The sequence below is a fragment of the Notechis scutatus genome, chromosome 12 (assembly GCF_049901735.1).
Source record: "Notechis scutatus isolate UNSWTSFEM ecotype Mainland chromosome 12, rNotScu1.2, whole genome shotgun sequence".
Lineage (NCBI taxonomy): Eukaryota > Metazoa > Chordata > Lepidosauria > Squamata > Elapidae > Notechis > Notechis scutatus.
In genome coordinates, this window is record NC_142020.1 from 11,367,100 (window position 1) to 11,387,497 (window position 20,398).

The 20,398-nt window shown below is 45.6% G+C and overlaps 1 protein-coding gene across 1 annotated transcript in view; it reads right to left on the bottom strand.

Moving 5' to 3' along the window:
- Positions 1–568: 568 nt before the first annotated feature.
- The window catches only part of PDXDC1 (pyridoxal dependent decarboxylase domain containing 1), a 32,846-nt gene continuing 13,016 nt past the window's right edge, over positions 569–20,398 (bottom strand). Inside the window, 16 exon segments of the mRNA XM_087973372.1 lie at positions 569–963; positions 966–1,022; positions 3,265–3,369; positions 5,035–5,131; positions 5,227–5,319; positions 7,392–7,513; positions 9,394–9,500; positions 10,635–10,806; positions 11,082–11,187; positions 11,935–12,011; positions 12,604–12,667; positions 12,801–12,851; positions 13,805–13,930; positions 15,513–15,614; positions 16,904–16,952; positions 18,960–19,044. Of these exon segments, the coding sequence (XP_087829498.1) occupies positions 776–963; positions 966–1,022; positions 3,265–3,369; positions 5,035–5,131; positions 5,227–5,319; positions 7,392–7,513; positions 9,394–9,500; positions 10,635–10,806; positions 11,082–11,187; positions 11,935–12,011; positions 12,604–12,667; positions 12,801–12,851; positions 13,805–13,930; positions 15,513–15,614; positions 16,904–16,952; positions 18,960–19,044 (1,601 nt within the window). The 3' untranslated portion in view covers positions 569–775.

Sequence of the window (20,398 nt, forward strand, 5' to 3'; positions counted from 1 at the left end):
TTAAAACCACCAGTAAGTTTGGCTCTAGCAAAGGAACGTCTAAAGCTACCTGAGCCAACTCTTACAACCCTGCGAAAGGCAAAATCTTGTTCTCCCTTTTTTCGTCCACCAACAGTGCTGAAAAGGAGTGGACGGTAAGTCTGTCAAGGCAAAGATTTGGGAATCTGAAAGCAACTTAATCCACCCCTCCCAAAAAAAGAGTGCCACGTTAAACAGTAAAAGGCAGCCAGACGTTGAAAAATAGTTTAAACACTTTGATAAATAAAAATAGCCAGCAGCTGGTGGGCTCAGCAAACAGGAACTAAATTAGTTTAATCCTAGCAGAGAGTACAATCCAATTTAGAAAACCAAGGAAAGTCTGTGCCAAGCAACTTGTTAATTTAATTTAAAAAAAAAATATCAGGCATTTTTTTTGGGGGGGGACTCCTAATTCTTGCATGTTCCCTGCTAAGAAGGGAAATAATTGCTCCTAAGCCAGCCCAGATCCAACCTTGACACTAAACGGGTGTGCAGGACAAACGAGATGAATCAGAACCAAGCAGACAAGTAAAGAGAGAGAGAGAGAGCAGCCTTCCACTAATTTTTGTGCAAAATCTTCAGCCAATCACACACGAATAGCAATTCGTACTGACTACCTCCGGCACGGTTCACATTTTAAGCGTGTCGTTCCATTTCTCTTCTGGAGCGAAGTCGCTTTTTTCTTTTTTGTCTTTTTCTTTCTTTTTTTTTAAACCCCTGCGCAAAAGTCTTATTTGCACCGAGCCCTGGTTTTTTTTTATCTAAGGGTCTCTCGCTCCTCAGATAGCGGATGGTCGTTTCCCGGGGCCTGAGATTTTGTGCCGGGGGAAACGCTCGTCGTTACCTCAGGGAGAGGCGGCGTGCTTTCGCTCGATGGCTCGGCGTTCTCCGGCTGGAGGGGAGAAGCTGCGAATTCTCCTCGGTCCAAGTCAGTCGCCTGGCTACTGAGCTGGTCTCGCTGACCCCATCCGAGTTCCTCCCGGCCCGTTTAAACAGCTTTTGTCCTGGAATGAAACATGGGAACGCGGAAGATTGGCCTCTGTTCGGGGTCAGCTTTGGAAGCCATTATTAGCACCAGAAGCTTCAATGCCGCTATATTCTTATGCTTGGGAAGTTGGGAGGGGGGAATTTCATGGAGTGTATGTAGTTAAGACATAATAGCATTCTTTTTTAGAGACAAGGTCATGTTATTTCTGCACCTGGATGAGGAGTGGTTGAAGGGATGTCTCAATGTCAACTCATGAAATATTTCTACGGTCTTTTTAGAGTTGACAACAGAAAGGGAGGAGGGGAGAGCAGTGTGGCAGCTTGCATTCCATAAATGTTTTCAAAGATAGTTTCTTGGTGACCAAAGTTTCTGCCGCGCAAAATTCTAACTGGAGATCCTGATTGATGACTCTTGGCTATGGATGTGTCCCATTGGAGAATATGAATTACGATACACCCAGGGGGTGGGGGGAAACCAGGGCCAAGGATGACAATGAATGATGTCTCAGAGTCGGCTACACCCAGGCAGTGCCGGCATGTTAACTCCCAATAAATCCTTTTTAAGTTTTGGAAGTTTGGCTCGAGACTCATGATTTAAATGGGAGTAACTGTCATAGCCCTGACACTCAAATTGGAATGGATGGTGATTGGGGCATGTGATGGAATGATGGGTGCAGGGGGTGGATTTGTAATTTTTTTTACTTATTGGAGGAAAACCCAGAACTTTCAGATTCGAGTTTTCCCAGATGTGCCAGTATGACAACTCCCATAAAATGGGACTTCAAGGAAATGCCTGTCTTGGAGTTTTGCTATTGGAGTTTGTTTTTCTGCAATGCTTGTCCACATAAGAAGTCAGTCCTTGATTTACAGCAGTTCCGTTTAGTGACAATGGCATGTTCCATTCAAAGCAGTTCTGTTCAAAGCGACAATGGCACGGAAAAAATGTGACTTGGGACCGTTTTTTCACAGTTACGACTCTTGGGACATCCCTGAGTGATCAAAACTCAAATGCTTGGCAACTGGCATGTACTTATGACAGTTGCAGGGCCCGGGGTCCTATGATTCCCCTTTTGTGACCCTCTGAGAAGCAAAAGTCCACGGGGAAGCCACATTCGCTTAATAACCGGGTTATAGTAACTTGCAGTGATTCGCTTAACGAACGGTGGCCAGAAGGGTCGTAAAATGGGGCAAAACTCACTTAAATGTCTCACTTAACCACAGGATTTGGGGGCATAATTGTGGTCATAAGTCAAAGGCTACCTGTACTAGCTTTGTCTTTATTGTTTAGTTACATTAACAGGCTCTTGCAAGTCTCAAAGGACGTTTCTCTCTCCCCGCCATTACAGGCCAAGAAACCAGGGAGATGGTTGCCACGCCTCTTTCCTTCCGTGGGTTCAGCTGCCTCTTATCTGACTGTGGTCTCTTCCTCCTGTCACCCAAAACCATTCACACATACGCTGTTTCCCTGGGCTTGTGGCTTCAACTCCCAGAATTCTCCAGCCAGCTGGGAGTTGAAGTCCATAAGTCTTAAAGTTGCCAAGTTTGGGGACCCCTGCTGTACAGCCTGCTGAATGGTGAAGGTTACCAAAAGAAATTTTGAAGAATAATCATTGATTTTTTTAAAAGAAGATTTCCATGAAATAAGAGTTTGGCTCTTGGCAGCTACACGAACACATTCCTGTAGCATGATGAGGTCCCCATTTGCCCGTTAATCTTTTGGGATCTTTTTTTTCTTTTTTAATAGATATGTAAGTATTTAATTTGGACTTCCTAGTCTAGGCCTCAGCCCTGGGATTTCCTGGTGCCACTAACCAGATTGGATCTGCTTAACTTCTTAGCGATCCACAAAGATTGACTAGGGTTCACATACTGTTGGTTACTGTTTTACTCTTCTCTTCCTCCCAGAAACGTCCATAGTAGTTTGTCACTAAGAAGGACATCGTCACCGGCTTTGTTTTGGAGATGACCAAATAGACGAGCCTCGCTCCCATTTGGTCCTATTCTAGAACATTCTAATGTCCTACTTGTCCAACCTTGGCCACTTTTAAGACTTGGGGACTTCAACTCCCAGAATTCCCCAGCCAGCATGCCTGACTGGGGAATTCTGGGAGTTGAAGTCCACGAGTGCCAAGGTTGGATACTCCCATTCTAACATAATAGGATATTCTGGCTTTATAAGCCAGAATATAGAAAGGAGTCTTCTCAATGCTTTTTTTTTTTAAATAAAATAAAATAAAACTGAAGATGAAGTCAACTTACCAGGGAACTTCTGTTTAGCACGGCTTGATGTGGGAGTTGGAGGTGGGGTAATCCCTGTGCCCTGGGCTTTGGATATGTATGTTGTCTCTGTGGATTCCAAAGAACCTGCCAACGAAATAGATTTGGATCAATGCATTGATCATAGGATGCACACAAGGAAGGAAGAGATACTGATCTCCTAAGAACCTCGGACTCACGACATGTGCCATGTTTCCCTGACCGTGCTAAGGTTGACTTTTCTTGGAGTTGAACATCTTTGAAGTGATTGTTTGGAATTAACTGTGAAAGTTCAGAAATCATCTCTACTTTCCAGTTTTAAGATCGTGCTGTCAGGATTCTGCCGATCGCCCTAATTAAATCATAAGCCTCGAGCCAAGCTTCAAAAGATTTATTAGGCGCGACATGCCGGCATGACCTGTAGGAAGCCGACTATGAGACCCCTAATTTACAATCACCTATGACCCTGTCTTCATCCACTGGGTGTATCATAATTCAACTTCTCCAACGAAACACGTTGATGCACTGGGTGTCATCGCTCACTTTCTCCAATAAAAGGATTTTCGCAGGCAGAATACCTGGTTGCCTAAGTTACAATCTTTGTGAGATAAGCTTGGAATGTGCTTCTGATTTTATTTGCCCTATGCTCCTTCAGGTCTTTCCTCCCTCTTTCTTGTGGCAACTTGGAAACAGGCATAGGAACGTTTTACAAGTTGACACATAATTCTGGTCACCAATCAAAAATTCTAGACAAGACCAATCCGTTGGTGCTATCTAAAGAAAAACGGGAGCGATTTAGAATGGAGTCAGAGGTGAACTATATTCTCTTTTTAGCCTTTGGGAGCTTTCAAAGCTCGGCCCAAAGGTGCTTTTTTCAAAAGGCACCTGGGCTTTCTTGATCCAAGAAAGCCCAGTGGCCTCTTGAAAAAAGCACCTTTGAGACAACCATGAGCTGGATGACTAAGAATTTCCATAGATACTTTCAAACCTTGGGCAATATTAGTTTGTGTTTTCTTCTAAAATCTCCTGCAGGAAGCTGATGGAGAAACCTTTTGCACAATCTAGAAAAATGGCGCATCTGAAGACCATTTTCCTCATGGACAATGCTGAATTGCAGCTACGCATTTCCTCTCTCGGAGCCCATCCCTGCTCATCTCTGGAAGTTGAAGTCCACCAGTCTTAAAGTTGCCAAGTCTGGAGCACCTTGACCTCACCAAACTCCTGCTTCTTACAATGGTCAACCCTTACGTCCAAGCAATGGTGGGAAAACGAAAGGGGAAGATCTTTGATGTTGGCTAGGAATGTCCTTCAAGCTAAGTCTCGGTTGTAGAACAGTTGCAGGGACTGGGTATGTCTAGTGACGGGATAGCAGTGTTCCAATATTTGAGAGGCTACCACAAAGAAGAGGAAGTCAAGTTATTCTCCAAAGCACCTGAAGGCAGGACAAGAAGCAATGGATGGAAACTAATCAAGGAGAGGAGCAACCTAGAACTAAGGAGAAAATTCTTGACAGTGAGAACAATTAATATAGTGGAACAACTTGCCTCCAAAAGTTGTGGATGCTCCAACACTGGAAGCTTTTAAAAAGATGTTGGATATCCATTTGTCTGAAGTGGTGTAGGGTTGCCTGCCTAGGCAGGGGGTTGGACTAGAAGACCTCCAAGGTCCCTTCCAACTCTGCCATTCTATACATTCTAAATTCTCCAGTGTTTCCTATTATCTCAGAATAATTCATCCCGGGTTCAAGACTCGCCCGGTCAAATTTTATCTCACCTGCCGTTAGGTTAAAGGTTTGTCCCTTTGGCGAGGCGTGGAATGGAGAAAACCAGTTCACGACAGAACCCACCACAGGAATTTGTCGAAGCAAACCCTGGAAAGAAACAGGAGAATAAAAATGAAGTGCCAAAAGCAAAATATCGAGAAGAGGTATGTCAACTAGAAAAGGGCCTCCCACAATCCGCTCACCTCTTCCAGAAGGCGTTCCTCGTTGGCTTTTTGCAGCTGAACCTGTGCGTCTTGGATGCCTTTTCGAACAACCTCGGTCATGTTCTCCAAAAGCTGCCCAGAAAGAGAAATCAATTGAATGTGAGAAACATCACTTGCCTTTCTTGTCCATGTGAAAGTACTATTTAAAGCTGAAGTATCCAACCTCAGCAACTTTTAAGAGTTGTGGACTTCAACTCCCAGAATTGCCCAGTCAGCATGTCTGGCTAAGGAATTCTGGGACTTGAAGTCCACACCGGCTGGGGAATTCTGGGACTTGAAGTCCACATTGGCTGAGGAATTCTGGGATTTGAAGTCCACAAAGTTGGCAAGATTGGACATCCTTGATATAAAGTAATGAAGTGAAAGGGAATTATTTTAATGAATGAAGTAGTTTTATGGGAACTAGAAATAGAATCGTTAGATTGGGAGTAAGGGGAAATAAAGCATTTCCACGTTTTCAAAAGGATCATTAAAAGCAAGAGCTGTGTTTTTTCTCCCTTTGCTCTGAATGCCACCTTCATTACTAAAACCTTCGTTAATACACCAGCTGCTCCCATGGGTTAATTTGAGCATTAATCATGTCATTTAATTCACTGCTGCTGACTCTGGAAAATTAAATGAACTGCACACCAAAAGGGTTGGGGGGAAAAGTCCATTATTGCTTTCCCAGTGATACAAAATTAATCCATTAATGGCCTACTTCTTTACAGAAAATTACTGACATTAAAGTTGGAGAGCTATTTAGTATTTTTTTAAAAGGCAATTTGATTTAAATTGCTGAGAGGAAAAAGGAACCAGCCAATTTTCAGAGTGCTAATACATTTTCTCTTGGTTTATTAGTCAGACCTTACAGTATTTGACACTTTGTGTGGATTAAAGAGGGTGCAACTGTGGACTGAGCCCTTGGAATAATAGAAACATTAACCAGATTTGTTCAGTGACAACATCCAGACCAACAAACCCCAAAACTTTATTGACATAATATGAGAGAGCCAGTTTGCCTAGGGGGCATGAGGCTAGAAAGCAGGAGAGTGTGAGTTCTAATCCCGCCTTAGGCATGAAAGCCAACTGGGTGACTTTGAGCCAGTTACTCTCTTTCAGCCCAATCCACCTCACAGGGTTGTTGTTCTGGTGAAAATAGGAAGTGTGTTGGATATAGAATAGAATAGAATGGAATGGAATGGAATGAATAGAACAGAATAGATCAGAATAGAACAGAATAGAATAGAATAGAATAGAATAGAATAGAATAGAATAGAATAGGGAATGGAATGGAATGGAATGAAATAGAATAGAATAGAAAAGAATGAAAAGAATAGAATAGAATAGAATAGAAAATGGAAGAATGGAATGGAATGGAATGGAATGGAATGGAATGGAATACACTAGACTAGAATAGAATAGAATAGAATAGAATAGAATAGAATAGAATAGAATAGAATAGAATAGAATAGAAATGAAATGGAATGGAATGGAATAGAATACATAGAGAATAGGAAAGAATAGATAGAATAGAATAGAAATAGAATAGAATAGAATAGAATAGAATAGAATAGAATAGGAATAAGTGGAATGGAATGGAATGGAATGGAATAGAATAGAATAGAATAGAATAGAATAGAATAGAATAGAATAGAATAGAATAGAATAGACTATGGAATGGAATGGAATGAAATAGAATAGCATAGAATAGAATAGGAAAGAATAGAAGATGGAATAGAATAGAATAGAATAGAATAGAATAGAATAGAATAGAAAAGAATAGAAAAGAATAGAAAAGAATAGGGGAATGGAATGGAATGGAATAGAATAGAATAGAGAATGGAATGGAATGGAATAGAATCGATAGGACAGAAAACAGGATAAAATTAGAATTAGAATTTGAACAGAATAATATATGGTTCAGCAAAGATATCATATCAAAATAAAATGACCTGCTTCATGCATCAGGTGGAGTCCAGGGTGAGTTTTTCCATCACCTGCTAAAAATCCAAACCACCAGCCCCCATTTTAGCCTGTCTCAAGTGTTGTGCGTGTGAACGCAGCTGTGGTTTTTCAACCCTTTTCATCTCAAAGCACACAGCGTGCTAATTTGCACGATGGCCCATCTGGGTTGCAAAACCCCAGGGTTCTTCTGTACGCACCCTTGAATTTTCTTCTATTTCGCGACCGGAAGCTGCAATTGTTTCCACCAATTCAGAGACATCGAGATCCTCGTTGACCATTCCAATGTAAATGCAGTTTTTCTCCGCTCCAAATTCTGGCCCTTAGAAGGAAGACGAGACAAAAGCGAAACAAGATGATACCCTGGGCTGCTGTTTCTTTCAAGCCTGACAAAAGGGAAGAAAGCCGAGGCCACAAGAAAATGCCTTTTTTTCTCCACGGTGCTCTTTTTAAAACTTGGGGCGATTTGGCAAACGATGCATGGGATTATTATTTTTTTTACATCTTGGAAATAATATTGAATACATGGAGAGAATCATGAAAGACCCTTCCTGAGCATCTTTGAGGTGGGAACCCCTGCTCACAATGCCGGGATCTTTCGAAAAACGAAACGAAGAAGAAGAAAAAAAAAAGACTGTTTGATCAATAACTCCACCAAGAGAGATGAAATGGATAAATGCAAATTTTCTCTGTGGTATGACTACATGGGGGTTTCTTTAGATTTTTTTTAAACCCACCTTTATTATTGTTATAAATAACGAGATAAATATGCATACTACTTCTCCACTCTCCTATTTACCCCGTAGCAGCAGCAGCAGCTCTGTGAGATGAGCGGGAGGTCAAAGAGAGGAACTGGCCCAAAGTCACCCAGCCAGTTTTCATGACTGTGGCGAGACTAGAACTCTCAGCCTCCTGGTGATGGGCCCCCAAAGCACCTGGCTGGCTTTCATGCCTAAAGTGTTACTAGAAATCCCCGGCTCCTGGTGATAGGTCCAAGGCCACCCAGAAGGCTTTCATGGCTAAGGTGGCACTAGAACTCCCAGGCTCCTGGTGATAGCTCCAAGGCCACCCAGCCGGCTGTCATGGCTAAGGTGGGACTAGAACTCCCAGGCTCCTGGTGATAGGTCCAAGGTCACCCAGCCAGCTGTCATGTCTAAAGTGGTCTAGAACTCCCAGGCTCCTGGTGATAGGTCCAAGGCCACCACCCAGCCAGCTTTCATGTCTAAAGTGAGACTAGAACTCTCAGCCTCCTGGTGATGGGCCCCAAAGCACCTGGCCGGCTTTCATGTCTAAAGTAGTACAAGAACTCCCAGGCTCCTGGTGATAGGTCCAAGGCCACCCAGAAGGCTTTCATGGCTAAGGTGGACTAGAACTCCCAGGCTCCTGGTGATAGCTCCAAGGTCACCCAGCCAGCTGTCATATCTAAAGTGGTCTAGAACTCCCAGGCTCCTGGTGATAGGTCCAGGCCGCCACCCAGCCAGCTTTCATGTCTAAAGTGAGACTAGAACTCTCAGCCTCCTGGTGATGGGCCCCAAAGCACCTGGCCGGCTTTCATGTCTAAAGTAGTACAAGAACTCCCAGGCTCCTGGTGATAGGTCCAAGGCCACCCAGAAGGCTTTCATGGCTAAGGTGGGACTAGAACTCCCAGGCTCCTGGTGATAGCTCCAAGGTCACCCAGCCAGCTGTCATATCTAAAGTGGTCTAGCTGGCTTTCATGTCTAAAGTAGTACAAGAACTCCCAGGCTCCTGGTGATAGGTCCAAGGGCACCCAGGCGGCTTTCACACCTAAAGTGGGAGTAGAACTCCCAGTCTCCTGGTGATTGGCTGAAACTCATCCAGCCAGCTTTCATGCCTAAGTCAGGACTAGAACTCCCAGTCTCCTGGTGATAGCTCCAAGGTCACCCAGCCGGCTTTCATGCCTAAAGTGGAACTAGAACTCTCAGTCTCCTGGTGATAGGCCCAAAGTCACCCAGCCGGCTTTCATGCCTAAGTCAGGACTAGAACTCCCAGTCTCCTGGTGATTGGCTGAAAGTTACCCAGCCAAGTTTCATGCCTAACGTGGACCAGAATACAGGGTCATTCAGTTTCTAGCCTGGTTTCTAGATCAAACCTGGTTTCTAGCCTGGTTTCTAGATCAAATGCAGAACTAGAAGCATCTCTTTCTGACACACGAATACACACGTTTCATAGATAGCCAATTACCTAAAGAAAATAACAGGTCTGATTCCAGTTCGTTGAGCTTCTTCAGAAGGCCGCTGTTTATCTTCTCCATGTCTTTCTCTGGCGTTTCTTCATTTTGGCCCTTATACCTTTCCAAAACCAAGTCAAAAGCAATTACTGATTTACTTCCTTTCCTACTTTTTCCCACATCCCTGCTGATCTGTGCTCCCGTTACCAAACTAGGGAACATCATCAGTGCTCTAAGGGTGTAGGGTTTGCTCTTATTTTATATACTAGTGCGGAGTGCTTAGGTCTGGCCTGTGGGGCCTTCCCTAGAAACAGCAAAGGATGAAGCTTGGCCCAGGCTTCATTTTCAGCTGCGACGGCCTTCTGCCGCCCTCTGCCAGTACAAACGGACTCTGTTTTCGCTGGCAGAGGGGCGGCAGAGTCGTCGCAGCCGAAACGGAGCTCGGGAGCTTGTTTTTCGTTGGCAGGGGGCGGGAGTCCGTCGCAGCAGCGGAGCTCGGGAGCTTGTTTTCGCTGGCAGGAGGCGGCAGGAGTCCGTCGCAGCCGAAAACGGAGCTCGGGAGCTTGTTTTCGCTGGCAGGGGGCGGCAGGAGTCCGTCGCAGCCGAAAACGGAGCTCGGGAGCTTGTTTTCGCTGGCAGGAGGCGGCAGGAGTCCATCGCAGCGAAAGGAGCTCGGGAGCTTGTTTTCGCTGGCAGGGGGCGGCAGGAGTCCGTCGCAGCCAAACGGAGCTCGGGAGCTTGTTTTCGCTGGCAGGGCGGCAGGAGTCCGTCGCAGCACGGAGCTCGGGAGCTTCTTTTCGCTGGCAGGGTGGCGGAGTCCGTCGCAGCCAAAACGGAGCTCGGGAGCTTGTTTTTGCTGGCAGGGGCGGCAGGAGTCCGTCGCAGCAGCGGAGCTCGGGAGCTTGTTTTTGCTGGCAGGGGGCGGCAGGAGTCCGTCGCAGCCAAAACGGAGCTCGGGAGCTTCTTTTCGCTGGCAGGGGTGGCAGGAGTCCGTCGCAGCCGAAAACGGAGCTCGGGAGCTTGTTTTCGCTGGCAGGGGCGGCAGGAGTCCGTCGCAGCCGAAAACGGAGCTCGGGAGCTTGTTTTTGCTGGCAGAGCACTTGGGCCACCACAGACGCCCCAACACAAGTGACGCCAAGCTGGCCACGTCCACCCCAACCCACCGAGGTCAAACATAACCAACACGGCCCTCAATGAAATCGAGTTAGACACCTCCATACTAGTGGCTTGCCCTGTTTCGGCAGAACCCACATACCTGACCACCCCAAGGCCGGGCCAGGTAAAATCTTCCACGTAGGACAAGCCAACGGTTCTTTTCACTTCCTGCTCGAATTCCTCTCTCAGCTGTAAAGTGCAGTTCAAAACCGGGACCTTCATTTTTAAGCAGTCCATCAACTGATCCACGTCTTGAACTTCGGTTCCTAAAACTGAAAAGATTGGGTACGTTAGCGTGTTTTCTGTCTTCGGTACAAAGGCAGCCTTTGTCATCCTGCAACCCAAGCAAATACCTCCCATTCACTGAATAACCATTGGAATTACAACAGCGATGAAAAATGGACTTATGGCCATTTTTCACACAACCACTGCAATCCTGCCTTCTAACCACTGCGCCACCACAGCTCCAATGACGATGTTTAAGGAAGTGCGTCATTTGCCACCCTCAATGAAAATTGCCCACTGGGTACAAAAGGAAGCCGGTTACCTGCAGAAGTCATTAAAGGGCTGAAACGCACACAGGTGCCTTCGTCCTCCAGATCAACCAGATCCACCCCGCTGGCAGGGACCAACTGCGCCAACTGTTCTCCAAGCTTAAAAAAGAAAGCAAGCAAGCAAGGCAAAGCCCAGATTAAGGAAAGGAATAGATTTCCTGCTGCATATAAATCACAAGCTATTTTCTCATCTGTGAAGATTTCAAAATAGGCTCCTGTCCTAGTTGCCTGGAGGGAACTGATGCCCCAGTAAAGAATTTAAGACAAGCGTATCTGCTCAAACATTGTTCCTTTGCCTGGTGAAGTAACATTTGTACATTCTTTTCAGAAAGTTTGAGAAAGTTTGGATCCGACAGGCATGCACTGGGTTATTTTTCACCCCTGAAGAAATCAGGTGTCAGCCTTGGAAGACGTTTTTTACTCGGAAGCTTCGAAGCTGCCACATTCAGTGCCTGGGAATTTGGGAGGGGGGATTTCATAGTCGGGTAGAAGACTAGACACAACAACATTCCTTTCTCAGAGAGTCAAGGACATGTTGCCCTGCACCTGGAGGGGAGCGACTAGAGGGATGTCTCCAGTTGGGACGAGAGATTTGATTGCACCATGTGATGGACTGGTGGGTGCAGAGGATGGCTCTTTGATTTTTCTTTTTTTTGAAGGGAAAACCCAAGACTCTCAGATTCGGGTTTTCCCAGATGTTCCAATATGACAAACTCTAATAAAATGGAACTTTGAGAAAATGCTGGTCTCTGAGTTTATTGATTTGGAGTTGGCTAGTTGGAACACTGACAGGATTTGAGTCCCAAACTCATGATCTGCACGCTGTTAAGAAACAACTGTACCTACCCACTGGTTAAAGGTATCACCAACGTCCCTCTCGTTCCCGGTGACCGAAGACGGTTGCGCAGCGTATAGCATCTGATCTGAACTCCAAGAAAGAAAAAGTGACACTGATTTAGTAGGAAGAAATTAACATGCTGCTAGAAGCATTTTTTTCCTCAATAGCTAGTTTTTTTTTCAGAGTTATTTTTTATGCAAGTTAAGATGACAAGGTTTAATTCTTACTTTACGGATTTCAAAATATTGATACACTGCTCATTAAAATAATATTCTAGTAATCTATGCGACCGGCAGGTTGCATGTAAGTTCAAACAATCAAACAAACAAATAATACGGGATTTTAAAAGCATACAGCCCTGATTTTCCTGCAGATAATTTGCTCACGTGAATAATAGATGTCATCCTATCAGACAGAAGCCTGCAATTTATAGAATTTTTCAAAAGCAATGGCACAGGTAGTCATTCCAAGATCTATCTTTAATAAATGTAAAACATATAGCATCTTAAATATCCTTTTTAAGATCTCTAATGGGGGGAGGGGAAAATATTAGAAAGCTAGAACCTAAAATTAGCAAAATATAAAAAGTCCCTTCTCATAAGTGTCTGCTTTTCTCACTGATTTTAAAAAAATACAGGTCTATGGATCATGAGGAGCTTTCCTTCTGCAGTCCTCACCTATATGCGACTTTTCTGGCGAAAACTTGAACACCACCACAGGAGAACTAAATTCATCTTCAACCTTGAAAATAAAATTTGGAAAAAAAATAGAAGGAAGTCTTTTGAGAGGACATTTAAATCAACCTTCCGCCCCCACTAAGGCTATTTTTGGAGGGGGCATTTTGGAAAAAGAAAGGTTGAAAATGGAAACGTACTGAGGTTCGAATAAAATCTTGGTTCTTCAGGTTCTCCAGTAGCCGTTGACTCTAAAAAAGAAATAAATAAAATCAGGGGAACCATTCCAAAGATAATAGCAATAGCAATAGCACTTAGACTTATATACTGCTTTGTAGTGATGTACAGCCCTCTATAAGCGGTTTACAGAGTCAGTATATTGCTTCCAAAAATCTGGGTCCTCATTTTACCAACCTCGGAAGGATGGAAGGCTGAGTCAACCTTGATCGAACTCCTAACAGTGGGCAGAGTTAGCCTGAAACACTGCATTCTAACCATTCTGCCATTATGCTTGCCTTCCCACCTTCCCAAGCAATAGCAGACTTGTATACCACTTCACAGAGCTTTACAGCCCTCTCTAAACGGTTTACAGAGTCAGCCTCTTGCCCCCAACAGTCTGGGTCCTCATTTTACCGACCTCGGAAGGATGGAAGGCTGAGTCAACCTTGAGCCGGTCAGGATCGAACTGCCGGCAGTGGGCAGAGTTATTCCGCAATACTGCATTCTGACCACTGCGCCAACACAGCGCCTGTATCAGTCGTGTACATCTACATGTCCCGCTAAGTGATACATTCAAATCTAACTGTGATATTGAGATATCAACATTTCAAAATCAAAATGTTTTCGCATGTTTTTACTCTTGTACGGTTTCTCAACTTTGCAAACTTCAAGATGTCTGGACTTCAACTTCCAGAATTCTCAGCCACTTTAGAGGCTCAGAAACAGTTCCTCAAAGATGTCTGGACTTCAACTCCCAGCTGGCTGGGGGATTCTGGGAGTTGAAGTCCACCTGCATATTCAAGTTGTCAAGGTTGAGATACACTTTTTTTGACACACTGCTTTTTTCTCCCACTGCTGGCACCTTTAGAAGAGAAAGAACGAGGTGGTTTTTTTGTACCAATGACTCTGAGGTCCCAAGTTCTGAGAATGAATCCAATCACTTCCTGAGGAAAACCCAAAACTCAAATCAATTTGCGCTCCTTACCAGTTGGGAGGCATGCTTAATTCTCTGCACGATTCCATCGTGGCCAAGATACTGCAAGGAGAGCCAGAGGGACAGAGCACGCAGTTTCTCTACCACCTGGCTGGAGGTCAGGCCTGCTGCTAGCGACTGCAAGAAACCCAATAAAGAAGTAAGCGCCAGGTGTACCTTCCTCCTCTTGTTTCGTCGGATTTTCCTCTACTCATCTCAAAAGCTCCATATAGATTAGAGAAGCAGGGGAAACAGAAACCAGGAAGGGTTGCCTGAGGCCAGCCTGAAAAACTCAACCTATCTTCTCCTATTTAAATCATTGAAATTCAGATTTTAAAAGATGGGATTTCTAGGCCTCAAATTCACATCGGAAGGAGTATTAAAGAGAAAAGCATTTATTATTATTTTTCAATTTGTAATTTCCCTCCTAAAGCAAAGTCAATGGGGCAGGTAGAACTTCAGAAGAGAGAGAGAGAGAAGGAGAGGAGAGGGAGGGGAGGGAAAGAAAGAGAAAGAGAGAAGGGGAGAGAGAGAGAGAGGAGAGGGAGAGGGAGAGAGAGAGAAGGAAAGAGAGAGAGAGAGAGAGAGAAGCATTTATTATTATTTTTTCAATTTGTAATTTCCCTCCTAAAGCAAAGTCAACTGGGCAGGTAGAACTTCAGAAGAGAAAGAGAGAGAGAAGGAGAGGAGAGGGAGGGAGAGGGAAAGAAAGAGAAACAGAGAAGGGGGGAGAGAGGGGAGAGAGAGGGGGGAGAGAGAGAGAGAGAAGCATTTATTATTAAGAATCATCCAAGGTCAAGTCAGAAGGACTGGGACCACACAATAAGTTCAAATTAAGCTAATTGATTGCTCATGCCTTTACCCAAGAATTTAGTCAACTAACGGTCAGCATTACATTGGTGCTAGGGAAGAGCCAATGGAATTCAGGAGGGGTTGGGCTTAGACCATTTGTGGGAACGTAATGATTCTAGGCTGATTCCTTTCTTGACGCACACACCCCTGCCTGCCTGTCCTCCTCCATTCAGTAAAACAAGCTGATCCATCTCATGTTGTGTTTGGCCATCTTTCTCTCCCCTTTTAGAGCTTCTTCCAAGAAGTGGACACAGGTTTTTATGAAGTGGTCTGCTCCATGATAAAACTACAGACCTGGATTTGAGTTGGACCATAGAGTGCGTACTTTCAACACAGACAAGTCTGGAGTTCGAACTTCATCAACCCCAGGTTTTTTGTTTTTTTTTAAATCATGGACTAGATCAGGGGTGTCAAACTCAAGGCCCGGGGAGCCGGATCCGCAGGGCCGCCGTGGAAATAGGGCCGCCGTGCCTCTGCCAATGAAAACGGAGTTTGGGAGGGCCACGGGAAGCCCACACGAGCTCCGTTTTCGCTAGCGGAGGGTTGCAGCCGAAAACGGAGCTCGGGAGCCTGTTTTTGCTGGCAGAGCACTCGGGCCACCATAGGCGCCCCCGACACGAGTGACATCGAGCTGGCCACGCCCCCACCACCACACTGACCCCGCCCGCCCCGAGGTCAGATACGATCTGGATGCAGCCCTCAATGAAATCGAGTTTGACACGCCTGGACTATGACGACGGTCTTCCCAAGGAATCATGAGCAATTGGACTCCCTGAGGGATGATCAGCTACAATTTACTGTCAACCACGAGCTGCAGAGAGCTTATCCTGACACTTGTCCTCCACTGCGTCACGGACCGGCCACCTACCAACGACGGATCCTCCTGTCTATAGAGAGTCACTGCTGGCACTGCTGGAAGACCCAACCAGGGTCCGAGTGTAAGTGTCATGCTGTCACATTTGGTGGCTGCCTACGAAAAAGAAGGCGGGGTTAAAAGGTGAAGATCCCCCTCGCACATCCGTGCTAGTCATTTCCGGCTCTAGGGGGCGGTGCTCATCTCCGTTTCAAAGGCAAAGAGCCAGCGCTGTCTGAAGACGTCTCCGTGGTCATGTGGCCGGCAGGACTAAACACCGAAGGCGCACGAAGCAACGCTCTTCCCTTCCCGCCAAAGGGGTCCCTATTTTCCTACTTGCATTTTTAACATGCTTTTGAACTGCTAGGTTGGCAGAAGCTGGGACAAGTCACGGGAGCTCACTCTCTTATGTGGCGCTAGGGATTCGAACCAGCAAACTGCTGACCTTTCTGATTGACAAGCTCAGTGTCTTAGCCACTGCGGGGTTAGAGAAGCGGAAATGCGGCTTCTTTAAAATTTTATTTTATTAATAAACATTTTTTTTGAATACAGCGTTCTGTTCAGATATATTATTTACAAAAAAAAGAAACATAGCTAGTACTGTAAAAAATATTATCCATTTACTAATAATAATAATACTATAATAACACCTAAACTAACAGCTCTAGTAATACTACAGTTCCCATACAATACACTTCCCATTCTTTGTACTGAACTCATATTTTTAATATTGAGAACAATTATAATTATATATCTTCCCTGTTTTTAATAAGACTGTTCATCATTTTTCTTCCTCTAACTTCTACCCCTTGTTTTAAGCCCCTCATAAAATCTATTCAATATCAAATAGTATTCTGAGTCTTTTTTTTCCCCTTTTTCTTTTAAAGTTAATCTGTCCATCTCAACACATTCTAGGATCTGATTACCATCAATATTTTCATTTTTCCAAAATTTTGCATGTTTTATTTTTTTCAACGCATCTGAAAAAACAAGAGATTGCGGGCCTCTTTAATGAGACCTGGCTGAATCCAGAGAGGATGAAAAAATTATCCAAAATGGCTCACCAGGGTTTGCTTAAAAAATAAGAGCACAAGGTGAAAAAAAAATGTTCAGATGAAAAAACAGACAGTGGTTCCCCTGCCAACCAAGCTTAAAACGTGACCTGTTGGATGAATACGAGCAGCTAGCCACATTTTGATTAAGTGCAGTTCAAAATAATCCTCCTTCGGCACATGTTAAGAGCCAAAAGAAGCGCATGGTTATTTTTCATTTTAAAATAGTCAAGAGTGAAAGTAAATTAAATAGTTTACACACAACACCTATCTGCTTTTGGGATGTATGTAAAGAATTGCTTGTGCGTAAACAGAAACACAAGCAAATAAGCAAGAGCGACAGTCACAACATACCAGTATGGAAGACGAGACGTAACCCAAAGCCAGAGTCGCAAGATTCACCCTGAAACAAACAAACAGGCCGTTTCAGCAGGCTGATTAGAACACCTTAAATCGCCACCTCTGATTTCTATTACATTTTAAACAAACAAATGAATAAAATTTATAATAGGTAAACCAGTTTGGCTTGATGGTAAAGGCACCGGGCTAGAAACTAGGAGACCGGGAGTTCTAGTCCTGCCTTAGGTATGAAAGCTGACTGGGTAATTCTGGGCCAATCACCAGGAGACTGTGACTTCTAGTCCCACCTTAGGTATGAAAGCCAGTTGGGTAATTCTGGGCCAATCACCAGGAGACTGTGAGTTCTAGTCCAGCCTTAGGTATGAAAGCCAGTTGGGTAATTCTGGGCCAATCACCAGGAGACTGTGAGTTCTAGTCCAGCCTTAGGTATGAAAGCCAGTTGGGTAATTCTGGGCCAATCACCAGGAGACTGTGAGTTCTAGTCCAGCCTTAGGTATGAAAGCCAGTTGGGTAATTCTGGGCCAATCACCAGGAGACTGTGAGTTCTAGTCCAGCCTTAGGTATGAAAGCCAGTTGGGTAATTCTGGGCCAATCACCAGGAGACTGTGAGTTCTAGTCCCGCCTTAGGTATGAAAGCCAGTTGGGTAATTCTGGGCCAATCACCAGGAGACTGTGAGTTCTAGTCCCGCCTTAGGTATGAAAGCCAGTTGGGTAATTCTGGGCCAATCACCAGGAGACTGTGAGTTCTAGTCCCGCCATAGGTATGAAAGCCAGTTGGGTAATTCTGGGCCAATCACCAGGAGACTGTGAGTTCTAGTCCCGCCTTAGGTATGAAAGCCAGTTGGGTAATTCTGGGCCAATCACCAGGAGACTGTGAGTTCTAGTCCCGCCTTAGGTATGAAAGCCAGTTGGGTAATTCTGGGCCAATCACCAGGAGACTGTGAGTTCTAGTCCCGCCTTAGGTATGAAAGCCAGTTGGGTAATTCTGGGCCAATCACCAGGAGACTGTGAGTTCTAGTCCCGCCTTAGGTATGAAAGCCAGTTGGGTAATTCTGGGCCAATCACCAGGAGACTGTGAGTTCTAGTCCTGCCTTAAGCATGAAAGCCAGTTGGGTAATTCTGGGCCAATCACCAGGAGACTGTGAGTTCTAGTCCTGCCTTAAGCATGAAAGCCAGTTGGGTAATTCTGGGCCAATCACCAGGAGACTGTGAGTTCTAGTCCTGCCTTAAGCATGAAAGCCAGTTGGGTAATTCTGGGCCAATCACCAGGAGACTGTGAGTTCTAGTCCTGCCTTAAGCATGAAAGCCAGTTGGGTAATTCTGGGCCAATCACCAGGAGACTGTGAGTTCTAGTCCTGCCTTAAGCATGAAAGCCAGTTGGGTAATTCTGGGCCAATCACCAGGAGACTGGGAGTTCTAGTCCTGCCTTAAGCATGAAAGCCAGTTGGGTAATTCTGGGCCAATCGCCAGGAGACTGGGAGTTCTAGTCCCACCTTAGGTATGAAAGCCAGCGGGGTGACTTTGGGCCAATCGCCAGGAGACTGAGTTCTAGTCCTGCCTTTGGCATGAAAGCCAGCGGGGTGACTTTGGGCCAATCGCCTTGAGACTGTGAGTTCTAGTCCCGCCTTAGGCATGAAAGCCAGCGGGATGACTTTGGGCCAATCGCCAGGAGACTGAGAGTTCTAGTCCCGCCTTAGGCATGAAAGCCAGCCGGGTAGCCCAATGGGAGAAGAGGAGGTTTAGTATTAAGGTCTCTCTCCAGAACTCAGCATTCTAAGTAGGCCATTTTGAAATGTATCTGTGTTCAGCGTATGAAGGAGAACAAGGATCCAGCCGGCCACGCAATCTGTCACTATTATAAATTGCCACCATCGGGGATGCCTCTCCCCATTCCGTTTCCTGTCCAGAGCTCTTGAATCATTTTGACAGCTGCCCCAATAGCCTTTTCCATCTGTGTGAACCAGAGCTGTCTGCCTACTAGCAGTGCCCTCTCGCCTGGACTGGATTGAACGTTTCCTACGAAGCGCTTCTCCAACGGTGACCCCCTTACCCTTCGACGTGGAGCCACATGCCGTGTTGCTCACAGAGTTCCCTCAATCGACCGAGTTTGTCCGTGTGCCCTGCCCCAGGGGTGCCTGCACGGAGAGGAAACAGCAATGGGAGGCTACGAAGACAAGAGCTACTAAGAGAGACAGGAACAACAACAACAGAGCTCTTCAAGTGTTTTGGAACAGGCCCTCATCACTCCCGGTCAACCCTTCCTTCCCTGTGGGAATGGCTCCTGCCTCTCTTCCCTAATTGTTTCCTAGGTAGTAATGCTTCCCCTCCTCCCTCAAGGCCACCCACTCATTCCATCAGAGAGAAAGGAGCGATCAACCACTGATACCAACTACTTCATACTGCATACACACACACACAGACTCACATCATCATCATCTTCTTTTAACAACCCCATAATCCCTTGCGGGGCGGAGTCCGGGCTACTGAATGGAGCTAGCAGAGTATGTGTTGACCCAAAGGGGCACGGCACAAAGACAACACAGTCAAATAAGCAAGAAGTGTCCCTTAGTACCTCCAACTTTGCTCCCAATGTCCAGGTTACCTTCAGCTGGAGAAAAAACTCTCCCAAGAACAGTCTTTAAGGGGAGGAAATTCAGTCCGAAAACAAAGTTACATACAAACTGTAAATAAAAATCCACGCAAACCACGCTGCAGCAGTTAACTGGCCAGGGCAGGAGAAGGAATTGCAGACTTGAAAGGCCAGCAAAACACACACAGTTGGGAAGACGCCAGGAACACAGATAAACCTCAACGATACCAGATAATTCATGATTTGCTCTCAACAGTTGGCTGTGAGCACCTTCCCTTATTAAACACTGTGTTCCCAGCTGCAGCTAATGAAAGGAATCAGGGCCCTTTCCTCCCCCGTAAGTCATGCAACCCACGTTGCTCCCTTCTCCGTTCCTCCCTGCGTGACCTAGGATGAAGAGGGGGTGGGCCTGGGTCTTCCTCCGAATTCCCTCTGCCTTGCTCTACCTCTCCCCTGCTCTGCCCAGCCGGACTTTGCCCTTCCCCAGTTTCCTCCACAGCCCAAAGGAGCCACACTCCCACTCCCTGTCAGCTGCTCGGCCTCCCCCTCCGAATCAGATTCTGACAGGGGCATGACAAGAGTATTTGAATGGCCAGATGCCATTCCTGTTGCCAATGGTGAGTTTTGTTCGGCAGATATATTCTCGATGTGCCGAGAAAGAGAAATATCTGCTTCTACCTCGGATCGAACTCAGCGCCTCCTGGTTGTGAGGCGAGAGCTCCACCTCTGGGCCACCGCACCACTCAAACACAGACTCACATGCGCGCGCACACACACACACACAACCTCATCACATTTTCTGATGGGTGGAAGTAGACTGCTTTCCCATACGGGCTACTCTTTTAATGCGTCTTCTTGCCAAATGCCTCTTTTTGTACTCTGTCTCGACTTCGCTTCGT